Here is a 13,526-nt window from a genome sequence, read left to right on the forward strand (position 1 = left end):
TCCACATGTATGCGGATGACACCCAACTCTACCTTTCCTCCTCTACCCTCAACTCCACGACCACCGATGTCCTGACAGCTGTCTGTCCGACATCGAGTCCTGGACGAGAGACAACTTTCTTCAGCTCAACGTGCGCAAAACTGAGGCCCTCCTGATTGGCTCACGTCAGCGCCTCCGCACCTCAGGCGCTGACAGCATCAGCATCCAAGGCTGCACTCTCCACCTCTCAAAGCCATCAGGAACCTCGGTGTTCTGTTCGACCCTGAGCTGTCCTTTCTCCCTCATATCTGCGCCACAACTGGCACCGCCTTCCATCACCTCCGAAACATCGCCAGACTACGGCACTACCTCACCCCTCACGCTGCTGAAACTCTGGTCCACACCTTTATCACCTCAAGGCTGGACTATGGGAACTCTCTCCTCACCGGCCTTCCCGGCACCTCCCTCCACACTGCAGGTCATTCAGAACTCTGCAGCTCGTGTACTGTCCCGCACCAGGCTTCGGGACCACATCACACCCACCCTCGCTCACCTCCACTGGCTCCCCATCCCCCAGAGGATCGAATTCAAGATCCTCATCCTCACCTACAAGGCCATTCACGGCCTCGCTCCCTCCTACCTCTCCGACCTACTATCCCCCTACCTACCTGCCCGTACCCTCCGTTCCTCTGGCTCCGGTCTGCTCCACATCCCCCGCCCCAACCGCCCTACCATCGGTGGCCGGACCTTCAGCCTCTCAGCCCCGAGGCTCTGGAACTCCATCCCCCAGTGCCTTCGCCGCTTCCTCCCTTTCCTCCTTCAAGGCCGGTCTCAAGACCTTTCTCTTTGACGGTGCCTTCAGCTCCCCTCTCGAATCTCTACCCCCTCCTCACTCCCTCCCTTCCTTCCCCTCACCCTGACCATTTCCCCCCTGTTCGGGTCCTGACCCAACTGTCCAGTGCCTTGGGACGTCCTCCCGACGTGAAAGGCGCTCTATAAATGCAATCTTGTTGTTGTTGTTGTGTGTGTGTGTGTGTGTCTGTGTTCCTGGCTGTGTGCCAGTATCTGGGTTCCTGGCAGTTTGTGTGTATTTGTGTTCCTGACTGTATGTGTGTGCCTTAGCTACTGGCTGTGTGTGTGCTTGTCTGGGTTCCGGGCTCTGTTTGTGTGTGTCTGGGTTCCTGACTCTGCGTGTGTGTCTGGGTTCCTGGCTGTGTGTGTGTGTGTGTTTGTGTCTGGTTTCCTGACTGTGTGTGTCTGGGTTCCTGGCTGTGTGTGTGTGTGTGTTTGTGTCTGGTTTCCTGACTGTGTGTGCCTGGGTTCCGGGCTCTGTTTGTGTGTGTCTGGGTTCCTGACTCTGCGTGTGTGTCTGGTTTCCTGACTGTGTGTGCCTGGGTTCCTGGCTGTGTGTGTGTGTGTGTTTGTGTCTGGTTTCCTGACTGTGTGTGCCTGGGTTCCTGGCTGTGTTTGTTTCTGGGTTCCTGGCTGTATGTATGTGTGTCTGGGTTTCTGGCTGTGTGTGTTTGCGTTCTGGGCTGTGTGTGCACGCCTGTGTTCCGGGCTTTGTGTCTCTGTCCTTCTGAGTTCCTGGCTGTGTGTACGTGTGTGTCTGGGTTCCTGACTATGTGTGTGTTTGTCTGGGTTCCCGATTGTGTATGTGTATGGTTTCCTGGCTTTGTGTGTGTGTCTAGGTTCCTGGCTGTATATGTTTGTGTGGGTTCCTGGCTGTGTATGTTTGTGTGGGTTCCTGGCTGTGTATGTTTGTGTGGGTTCCTGGCTGTGTATGTTTGTGTGGGTTCCTGGCTGTGTATGTTTGTGTGGGTTCCTGGCTGTGTATGTTTGTGTGGGTTCCTGGCTGTGTATGTTTGTGTGGGTTCCTGGCTGTGTATGTTTGTGTGGGTTCCTGGCTGTGTATCTGGGGGGGTTCCTGGCTGTGTGTGTCTGTCTGGGTTCCTGGCTGTGTGTGTGTGTCTGGGTTCCTGGCTGTGTGTGTGTGTCTGGGTTCCTGGCTGTGTGTGTGTGTCTGGGTTCCTGGCTGTGTGTGTGTGTCTGGGTTCCTGGCTGTGTGTGTGTGTCTGGGTTCCTGGCTGTGTGTGTGTGTCTGGGTTCCTGGCTGTGTGTGTGTGTCTGGGTTCCTGGCTGTGTGTGTGTGTCTGGGTTCCTGCCTGCGTGTGTGTTTCTGGTTTCCTTGCTGTATGTCTGTCTGGGTTCCTGGCTGTGTGTGTGTGTCTGGGTTCCTGGCTGTGTGTGTGTTTCTGGTTTCCTTGCTGTATGTCTGTCTGGGTTCCTGGCTGTGTGTGTGTGTCTGGGTTCCTGGCTGTGTGTGTGTGTCTGGGTTCCTGGCTGTGTGTGTGTGTCTGGGTTCCTGGCTGTGTGTGTGTGTCTGGGTTCCTGGCTGTGTGTGTGTGTCTGGGTTCCTGCCTGCGTGTGTGTTTCTGGTTTCCTTGCTGTATGTCTGTCTGGGTTCCTGGCTGTTTGTGTGTGCCTGGGTTCCTGTGTGTGTGTGTATTTGATTTCCTGTCTGTGTGTGTGTGTGTCTGGGTTTCTGGCTGTGTATGTGTGTTCCTTGCTGTGTGTGTGTCTGGGTTGTTGGCTGTGTGTGTGTATGTCTGGGTTTCTGGCTGTATGTGTGTTGGGTTCCTGGCTGTATCCATGTCTGGCTTCCTGGTTGTCTGTGTTTGTTTCTGGGTTCCTGGCTGTGTGTGTCTCTGGTTTCCTGGCTGTGTGTATGTGTGTCTGGGTTCCTGGCGGTGTGTGTGTGTGTCTGAGTTCCTGGCTGTGTGTGTGTGTGTGTCAACGTTCTGGGCTGTGTGTGCACGCCTGTGTTCCGGGCTGTGTTTGTGCACCTTGGTTCCAGGCTGTGTGTCTCTGTCCTTCGCTGCATGTCTGAGTTCCTGGCTATGTGTACGTGTGTGTCTGGGTTCCTGGCTGTGTGTATGTGTGTGTCTGGGTTCCTGGCTGTGTGGGTGTATTTGGTTTTCTGGTTGTATGTGTATATCTTGGTTCTTGGCTATATGTGTGTGTGTGTGTGTGTGACTGGATTCCTGCCTGTGTGTGTGCGTGTGTCTGGGTTTCTGGCTGTGTGTGTGTGTTTGTGGGTTCCTGGCAGTGTGTGTCTGGGTTCCTGGCTGTGTGCCCGTGTTTAGGTTCCTGGCTGTGTGTGTATGTCTGGGTTCCTGGCAGTGTGTGTGTCTGTGTTTCTGGCTGTGTGCCCGTGTTTATGTTCCTGGCTGTGTGTGTATGTCTGGGTTCCTGGCTGTGTGTGTCTTGGTTCTTAGCTGTGTGTGCATGTGTCTGGGTTCCTCATTGTGTCTTTGTTGTCTGTGTGTGTGCTTGTGTCTGCATGTTTGCCTGTGTGTGTTTGGGTGTTTGCCTGTGTGTGTGTCTGGGTTCTGAACTCTACGTTTCCGGGTTCCTGGCTGCGTTCATATTTGTGTGTGCGTGTTTCTGTCAGTGACCGGGTTTCTATCTGTGTTAGCACATTGCTTTACACGTCTGAGAGAGGTTACCTGTGTTACAGGTATCCTGTCTGTGTGTGCGTGTTGCTGTGCGTAATTGGGTTCTCGTCTGAGTTTGAGCGTTGCTGTATCAAATCACCTATTTTACAGTGAATGGCAGATTACAGATTGCAGTCGCTCTAATAAAAACATATAATTAACAACATTCTTATTGCTTAGCTCAAAAAAACTTTCAGTGTCCATGGCCGCTACCCTGTGATCCGGGCTTGTCTGCGTAGCAGAGGTTGGGTGGAAAAAAAATATGCTAAAGTTCCGAAGAATTCACCGAAAAAGGATAAATGTAACCCGGAGGATAATGACGTGGATTTTGATGATGATGACGATGATGCTGATGACGATGATGATGGTGACAGTGGTGAGCTGAACTTACAATTGAACCAGGAGGCACTGCTAGAGAGAGCATATGCTCTGCACACTTGCTTCCCACATCCTTGCTCTCGCCTCACACGAGATCCAGCCCAGGATTATCATTCCTGTGGTCCACACTGACCATGCACCACTCCTACACGCACAGTGCAGTGATTTGTTTTTTATTGCAGGAAAACTCTTGAGATGAGGAAATGTCTTTGCTTCATTTTAACAGAATTGTTGTTTGTGAAAATGATTTGTTGCATGACTTGCTCAGTAAATGTCTTTATGGTGACAGTCACACCAAGCGGGGCACTGACTGGCAACAAATAAAGTATAGGACACTATGAAATGGAGATGAATTTGAAAAAAACGAAAAGGTTTTCTATAGACACTTAAATAAAGAGGATAACCATGAAAAGTGTGACCCACTCATGCTATAGAGACAAAGTATTGTGGATAGCAGGGCAATGGTTGACATCTTAAATACGTGCTTTGGTTGTGTATTTACAGTAGACAGGGAAGGTTCGTTCTGGGAGAGCAGACAGATGTGAAGGAACAACTGTTTCAATATAGATATCAATAAGGTTGATGTAAGTGGATCACACACCGGGTTCAGATGCATTTCACTTCAGAGAGCTGAGGAAGGTTAGCATCCAAATTATGAGCGCTATGGCTAAAAATGTTCAAAAATGTTTAACACAGGAAGCATTTCAAGGATGGCGGGTGGGAAATGTTACACCGTTATTCAAAAAAAATGATGAGACAGCTCGGGCTGATGAGACATCATTGGAAGAAAAGGGTTGGAGTCAATTATAAAGAAAAAAATTTAAGAATCTGGAGAAAATTAAACTGATCAGGGAGAGTCAGCAGTCATTGTGTTTGTGTTTGACTCATTGAGGTTTTAGAGGATAATAAATGAGGAGGATTGGCAAATTGTGAAATGATTGTATATTTCAGGAGGATGCTGATAAGCTAGAGAAATGATCGGACAAGTGGCAGATATGCTGATAAATGTGAGCTATAGATTTCAGGAAAAACAGGGAGTTAGACATATAGCCTGAAGTCAAAACAACGAATGAAAAATGGAGGAGCCAGAGATCTGGAATAAAAATACATACATCAGTTAAAGGGGAAGCAGGTACAGAACATTTCTGTCAATAAGGCAAATGGAATCTGGGATTTATAAAGTAATTAAACATAGGCAATTGATGTTTGAAATGGTTAGATTAGAATATTGGTTAGATCTCAGCTGGAACATTGTATTCTAGAGTCATGACAGGGTAGATAGCTAATAATGATTTCCTGATTTGATGACAAGGGCACATTCTGCATTGTTAGCAGAAATATTAGAGGAGGTTGGAAGGAGACTTGGTAATTTACCAAAAGTGTCTATTGAGGCCGGTTCAAGAAAATTGTTCAAAAGGGACTGAGATAAACAGTTGATCAGGAAAAACATGAAAGGAAATGGGGAGAGAGCTGGGAAGTGGGAGTATTAAAAAGTGAAGATTAAGAGAAACAGGTGGAATGGCACCGACAGGATAGCCGAATGACTTCTCACATAGAATTACACACGTTACTGAACCCAAACAGGCCTTTTGGCCTAACTAGTCCATGTCAGTGTTTATACTCCACACGAATCTCCAACCCTCCTTAAAGTCCCCAGATCAGGTACTTGTGTTCCCGGCCAAATTTGCCGTGAGTTCACCAACAAACTGAACAAAACAGCATTAATCTCGCAAGCTTCTCCAGTAACTGTCAGCATTAGATATTGTGGTGAGTTTAATTTCTTTTGTATGTGTCCCAAATATGGTTTAGAAAATATGGTCACCCTATCCTAAAACGCTCTCCCATACCCCTTTATTCAGTGTCAGCCTGGCTCACTAATCATTAAAGCAAATTCTGTGAAGTGTTTTGCGACGTTCTCCATGTGAAAGACTCTCGCCTCTGAGTCACAAGGTTGCAGGTTCAAGCACAGGTTCAAGCCCCACATCAGAACTTGAAACCCATATAGTCTAATCTGACACTCCATTATAGTGCTGGAGAGTGCTGCATTGTTGCAGGTGCTATCCTTCAGATGAGACGTTAACTAAGATCCCATCTGACTGTTCAGGTGGACATTAAAGATCCAGTTGCATTATTTGAAAAGAGAAGGAAGTTTCTCTCTCCTGGTCTTTTGGCCAATAAAATTGGTTATTTATTTGAGGGACTTTGCTGTGTGCAAATGGACTGCCACCTTTACCCACAAATACACAATCACTAAACTTTAGAATCAATCCTATGAACTGCTTTGAGACATCCTCCCAGTGTGAAAGGTGCTGTATCAAATGCAAGGATTAACATACTTATTCCCTTCCCCTTCTATATAAAAACTTGCAATGTTTGTAATATTTGCTACAGTTGGGTTGAGATTCACCTATTTGTGTTACATTTTATTATTATTATTTTATATTGTAGATAACAAGGACGATGATAAAGAAACAAGGATCAAGTTTGATACCCAGGAAAGCATCTACGATATAATGGTTAGTGTTGGAAGCAAACTGATCGGTAAACATCCTTGTAAACAGCTTCAGATGTCAGTGTTTAGACTCCACACAAACCTCCACCCTCTTCCTCCATGTTGTCATTGTGCGGAGAAAAGGCTGCTGGACAATGTCAGACAGCGATGGTTCACTTGCCTGAAATTGCATCAGGTGAGACCGTGTTGTTGTAATATTGCAGATCGAGCAGAATTGTGGAAAATTCTTCAATTCAGTTTTAATTTGAAAGCAGGTTTTCCGCAGTTCTTCACAAGATCTCAGCACATCACAAGATTAGTTTGGATGAAGATTCCCTTTGGCCCACCTGATCTCATCCCTCCCTGCCATCTTCCCATGAAAACAACAGCAATAAGTCAACAGGGTGCAGTCTGCAACAGGGTAGGACTTAGATGGTTATGGATGGAATGGGACGAATGGTCTTTTCTCTTTCCCACCTAATATTTATGGCACATTCTACCTTAGTGATATGAATAATCTCTGATCTTCTCCCCGGCCCAGCCCTCAAGACCATTGGCGGACGGGCCTTCAGCTTTTCTGCCCACACCCTCTGGAACTTCATCCCACATGCCCTTCACCTCGCTCCATCCCTTGCCTCCTTCAAGGCACGCCTCAAGACCCTTCTCTTCGATCGTGCCTTTGGTCACTATCCTACCCTCTCTGCCCTCTACCCTCCCTGATCCCACCCCCATCCCCGCTCGGGTCCTAATCCCTGACAATTCAGTGCCTTGGGACGTCCTACCGATGTGAAAGGCGCTTTACAAATGTAATTTTGTGTTGTAATGTATCTTGGATAAAAAGGAAAGAAATATCCCAACGGGTTTGGGGCTATGGCTAAAGGCTTGAGTCTGTCCACTTCCCCTCCATCCCTCTCCCCAAACTTGCATTTGGTTGCCCCGTTTTGCCCACAAAATAGTCAATCCACTTGACAATATATTCTGTAATGCATTTTGAGACATCTCAATGAATCCTGTCATTGAGACGTCTAAAAGCACTTCACAGAGAATATATTGTAAAGGCGCTATATCAAATGCAAGGATTATTATTAAAATGGAGATCCTAAATTATTATTATTAAAATGATTTGGTATCCATGGTATCCAGGTGATATAATGAAGAGTCACCTTACCCTGGAGCTATGAGCAATGATTAGACAAGCTAAGGCTCTTGAGTTGGTTCTATCACCCTTATATGTACATCCACAATATGGCTCACTCTCCCTCAGTGTACTGGGTAGCCTCTGTGTTCAATCCTCACTAATGAATGCAAGCCCCTTTCACTAGGTGTAACTTGACTAATGAGTTCTTCCACGACAACATGTACTACCAATTTGTATTTAAATTAAAGCAAATTGGGAAGCTTCAATCAGAGGTTTATTTTACACCTCTGTGACCTAGGCTGAACCTGTTTGTGTATTCCCCCTTTCTTTGATTTATATAGAAAGCTTGAGTTAAGCATGGTTATTAAGTTAGCTCAACAGAATTTTATTGTAACTTTGATGAAACCCTTTGCATTAAATCTTAAACGACACGATAAATATCAACAAACACAACTATGAGATAACAAACATTAATCACACGTAAACTACACATGCTAGCAGCCACTTGTAATGAAGTTAATGTAAAGTGCACGAAGAACCAACCTCTGACTACAACTCATCAATAGTCAGAGCTCGTACCTTTGTTGTCATCAGGTATAAAAATAGCGACCACGAGCACATGGCGCTCAGTCTTTTATAGGCATTGAGCCCCTCCGCAAATTAGGGTAATTGTATTGTACCAATTACTTGATGTAATTGGTGCTTTTCTTATGGTCCAATCAAAATCATCTGTTAGGTGACCCAAGAGGGAAGCATTCCACCTTCCTAACCACTTATGCAAATTATAGTCAGTTACCCGCCAAATTGTTGCAATTGATGCAAGAGTCAGACTTATGGCACCATAAGTATCAAAAATGTTCAATGCATTTTTAAAAAGTATGTAAAGCACTACTCAATATATTTAAACAACAGACAGGCATAGAAAACAAAAGGGGTGACCGTGACATATCCCCCTCTTGATAATGAAAATGCTTCAAAAAGCGAGATTGTTATCAAAGTGCTTGGAGATAGAAGGTCACGATAAAAGTGCCTCTCTCTCTCTCTTCCTTTACTAAGTGCTGGCTATCTTCCTGCTTGAGGTATCTGATCTTTCTGTGATACAGGTCTAGCTTTCAATGTGTAATGTGTTCTTTCAAACTACATCATACTTATCATACGTAACTATGTTAAAAATATACAGCTGAGGACAATCAAAACATTAGCTCCTATAATTCACAAGAAAAATCACAAGATTCCCTTGTAAAATTCCTTTGTACCACCACCTCGCTGGAAGTTCATGCAACTCTTATACAAAACATTTTGCTGTTAGCACTCCCTAGAGCACTTCCTAGGAACGGGATAAATTCAGAGGTGCTCCTTGTTTGGTCTGGTCTTTGTCTTCACCACAAGGTGAACGGGATTGAGTTGAATGCCACTCCCTCCCTTCCTGTGGATTTTTTGTACATGTTGAAACAGTGTTGTACTATCCTCTTGATACCAGTATTTTAATAGCCTTTGGGTTAATGTGGTTCACCACCTTGATTGGTTTGTGAAATCGGTCACGTAAAATTCCTAAAACAGGCATAGAAAACAAAAGGGGTGACCTGACACTCTTCTCTCAAGACTGAAGAACCCCGAGCTTGTCTAATCGTTGTTCAGAGCTCATTCCTCTTAACACTGAGATAAGCCTTGTTCCTCTCGTTTGCACTGTCTCTGTGGTCTGGGCAGCCCCTATGTGACAGTGACAGAGCTGTCTGCTGTGTTCACTGTGTAGCCTGACCAGGGCACTGTACAGTGTGATGTCTGGACATCTAAGCTCAACGATTAGCAAAATAGCCCAGCATCCTGTTCGTCTCGTTTATTGCTGCCTCATACTTGACAAGTTGAATCCCATCAATGGAGTATTGTATTTCCTAAAATGAATCTACTTCTAAAATAGATTGGTAAGCATCCCTGTAAACAGCTTCAGATGAATTGAATGATTTACACAATCTTACATTTTAAGATGAAAGAGGCTAAGACAAGGTGGAATTTCAGACCTCGGGTAGGTTGCTAGCAATTATGGATATGGGGCTCATGCAATAAATATTGGATGGCAATTTAGCATTCCATCCCAGTTATCTATGATTGTTAAGGACTGGGGGAAGGATCCGTTCAACATAAGAGGAAACTCAATGCATGTGTGAGGGAGAAGGGAATAGACGGGTGTACGAAGGGAGAAGGAACAAGGGAAAAGGAGTAGGCCATTCAGCCCCTCAAGCCTGTTCCACCGTTCTGTAAGATCAAGGCTGATCTTTATAAAAACTTTATAAAACACTGGTTAGGCCTCAGCGAGAGACTGTGTTCAGTTCTGGGCACCACACTTTACGAAGGATGTCAAGGCATTGGAGAGGGTGCAAAGGAAATTTACCAGGATGGTACCAGGAATGAGGGACTTCAATTATCAGGAGAGGCTATAGAATTATTCTCCTTGGAGTAGAGAAGGTTAAGAGGAGACTTAATGGAAGTTTTCAAAGTTATGTTGGGATTCAATAGGGTGAACAAGAAGAAATTATTTCCACTGGCGGGTGGGTCAGTAATCCGAGAACACCGATTTTAAAATAGTTGTTAAAAGAAACAGAGGGGAGATGAGGAGAAAATTTTCCCATAGCAAGTTGTTCGGATCTGGAATACATTGCCTGAAAGGGTAATTGAAGGCAGTTCGTTAACAACTTTTAAGAGAGAAGTAAATAATTATTTAGGGACAAAATGCAGGGCGAGGGAGTGGGATTGAATTGGATAGCTCTTTTCAAAGACACGATGCACCGAATGGCTTCCTTCCGTGTAATTCTATGATTCTACGACCTGTACCTCAACTCCAATTATCCGCCCTTGCCCCATATACCATGATACCCTTACCTAATCCACCTTAATCTTGAAAATTTGAATGGATCCAGTATCCACAGCCTTTTGGAGGAGAGAGTTCCAGATTTTCACTACCCTTGAGTGAAAAAAAGCAAACTTGCCTTACTCCTAAATGGGCTAGCTCTAATTTTAAGATTATGCCCCATGTTCTGGATTCCTCCATCAGAGCAAATAATTTCTCTGTAGCTACCCTGTCGAATCCTTTTGTTATTTTAAAAACCTCAATTAGATTACTTCTCAACCTTCTAAACTCAAGGGAATACAGACCAAAATTGATGCAACCTGCACTCATAATTTAACCCTTTACGCCCTGGTATCATTCTGGTGAATCTGCGCTGCACCCCCTCCAGAGCCAATAGTTATGGTGTGTATCACCTTCCTGAGGTGCTGTGCCCAAAATTTAACTCGTTTTGAGTGATTTGTGTATGTGGACACCCAAATCCCTCTGCTTCTCCACAGTTCTTAGTTTCTCACGATTTAAAAAATATTCTGTTTTGCTATTATTGCAAATAGTGTGCAGTAGTTTCCCCCAGGGGAAGTATTGGCACCACTGCTCTTTTTGATCTATATAAATGACCTTGGGTATAGGGAGTACTTCAGTTATCAGGAGAGTCTGGAGAAGCTGGGATTATTCTCCTTAGAGCAGAGAAGGTTAACTTAATAGAAGTTTTCAAAATTATGTGGGGATTCGATAGGGTGAACAAGGAGAAACTATTTCCACTGGCAGGTTGGTCGGTAACCCAAGGGCACCGATTTAAAATAGTTGTTAAAAGAAAGTGGGGGTGGGGGAGGTGAGGAGAAATTTTTCCACACAGTGAGTTGTTCGGATCTGGAATACATTGCTTGAAAGGGTGGTGGAAGCCAATTCGATAATAACAGTACAGTACAGACTCCTGGGGAACACCATTTGTCACGTTTCCTGCATCCCAGCCAACTAGCCAACTGCCAATCCATGTCACAAGGTTACCTCTAATTCCATGCACTTTCATTTTTGCTAATAACCTCTTGTGCGAACTTTATCAAATGCCTTCTGAACGTTCATGTTGGCGACATGAATAGACACTCTGTTAAAAAAGCATATGGGTTACTAGGCTTTATAAATAGGGGCATAGAATACAAAAGACAGGAAGTTATGATGAATCTGTTTAAAACACTGGTTAGGCCTTAGCTAGAGACTGTGTTCAATTCTGGACACCACACTTTAAGAAGGATGTCAAGACGTTGGAGAGGGTGCAGAGGAGATTTACCAGGATGGTACCAGGAATGAGGGACTTCAGTTATCAGGAGAGGCTGGAGAAGCTAGGATTATTCTCCTTGGAGCAGAGACGGTTAAAAGGAGACTGAATAGAAGTTTTCAAAATTATGAGGGGATTCGATAGGGTGAACAAGGAGAGACTATTTCCACTGGCAGTGGGTCGGTAACTAGAGGGCACCAATTTAAAATAGTTGCTAAAGGAAACAGAAGGGAGATGAGGAGAAATTTTTTTTACACAACGAATTGTTCGGATCTGGAATGCATTGCCTGAAAGGTTGGTGAACGCCGATTCGATAATAGCTCATTGACTTTTCTGATCTGTTTATCCCTATGCCAATGGGATATGGCTATGGCCTATCATAGAATCATAAAATCATAGAATTGTACAGCACAAAAAGAAGCCATTCGGCCCACCGAGTTTGTGCCGGGCCGGCTCTTTGAAAAGAGCAATGTAATGTCAACCCCACTCCCCAGCCCTTTCCCCATAACCCTGCAAACCTGTCCTCCTCAAATACCTGTCCACCGCGTTTTTAAAAGTTGTTATCGAATCGGCCTCGACACCCTTTCAGGCAATGCGTTCCAGATTCGAACAACTCGCTGCGTGAAAAAATGTCTTCTCACCTCCCCTCTGCTTCTTTTAGAAATTATTTTGAATCTGTGACCTCGAGTTACCGACACACCGACCAGTGGAAACAGTTTTTCCCTTTCTAACCTATCAAATCCCCTCATGATTTTGAAGACCTCTATTAGGTCTCCTCGTAACCTTCTCTGCTCCAATGAGAATAATCCTCTCCTCTCTACCCTTTCCTCATAATCAAGGTCCCTCATTCCTGGTACCATTCTTGTAAATCTCCTCTGCACTCTTTCCAATGCCTTAACATCCTTCCTATAGTGCGGTGCCCAGAACTGGGCGCAGTATTCTAACTGAGGCCTAACCAGTGTTTTATATCGGTTAATCATAACCTTTGACTCTTGTACTCTATGCCCCTATTTATAAAGCCTAGAATCCCATTTGCTCTTTTTACAGCCTTATCTACCTGTCCTGCCACCTTCAAGGATTCATTTACCTGCACCCCCAGGTCTCTCTGTTCTTTTACCCCTCTTAAGATTGTATTACCAGCCTGTATTGCCTCCCCTCATTCGTTCTACCAAAATGCATTACTTCGCATTTCTCTACATTGGAACTCATCTGCCATGTGTCTGCCCATTTTACCATTCTGTCTACGTCTTCCTTCAGTTGGCTCCTATCCTGCTCACTGTTTACCACCCAACCTAACTTTGTGTCGTCCACAAACTTGGAACTGGTACTTGCTATACCCAAGTCCAGATAATTTATCTATGGCTCAGGTAGTAATGCAGAGATTACCTCGCTCGAGATCCTGTTTTTTAATTCAGCTCCTAGCTCGATACTCCTTTAGTAGGACCCCCTTCCTATTCTTTCCAATGTCGCTGGTTCCGACATCGATCACGACAACTGGTCCTTTCCCCTCCCTTTCTAAATTTCATTCCAGCTGCTTCAAAATATCCCTTACTCTGGCAACAAACCTTCCTGGACTTTTGATCACAACTGCAGAGGATACCATCGATCCCCTTCATTATCAAATCCCTTAAACTGCAACATTTCTTTTCTGCTCCTTCCCCCCCTTCCCCCAGGAGGATAGTCACTAATTTCTCAAATAGAAGTGGTTCTCCTAGTATCCTGGCCAATAGTCTCCCAAATAAAATTGGTCATTCACTTCAATTCGTGGAATCCTGTAGCTCAGTGGTTAGAGCACTTGCTTTGCAAGTGAGAGACCTGGGTTCGATTCCCGGCAGGGTGAAACTTTGAGTTTCCTTACTCCACACGCCTGATAATAATCCCTCAAGAAAAAAAATTGGTCACTTCATTCCATGATTATTTGTGGG

The 13,526-nt window shown here is 44.9% G+C and overlaps 1 protein-coding gene across 1 annotated transcript in view; it reads left to right on the plus strand.

Moving 5' to 3' along the window:
- The window catches only part of ttll3 (tubulin tyrosine ligase-like family, member 3), a 64,103-nt gene that overhangs the window by 27,589 nt on the left and 22,988 nt on the right, over positions 1-13,526 (plus strand). The window contains exons 4-5 of the mRNA XM_007911216.2: positions 3,657-3,852; positions 6,303-6,370. Coding sequence (XP_007909407.1) covers positions 3,657-3,852; positions 6,303-6,370 — 264 coding nt within the window. The remainder of the gene's footprint in view (positions 1-3,656; positions 3,853-6,302; positions 6,371-13,526) is intronic.

Source organism: Callorhinchus milii, unplaced genomic scaffold (genome assembly GCF_018977255.1).
Source record: "Callorhinchus milii isolate IMCB2004 unplaced genomic scaffold, IMCB_Cmil_1.0 Scaffold12, whole genome shotgun sequence".
NCBI lineage: Eukaryota > Metazoa > Chordata > Chondrichthyes > Chimaeriformes > Callorhinchidae > Callorhinchus > Callorhinchus milii.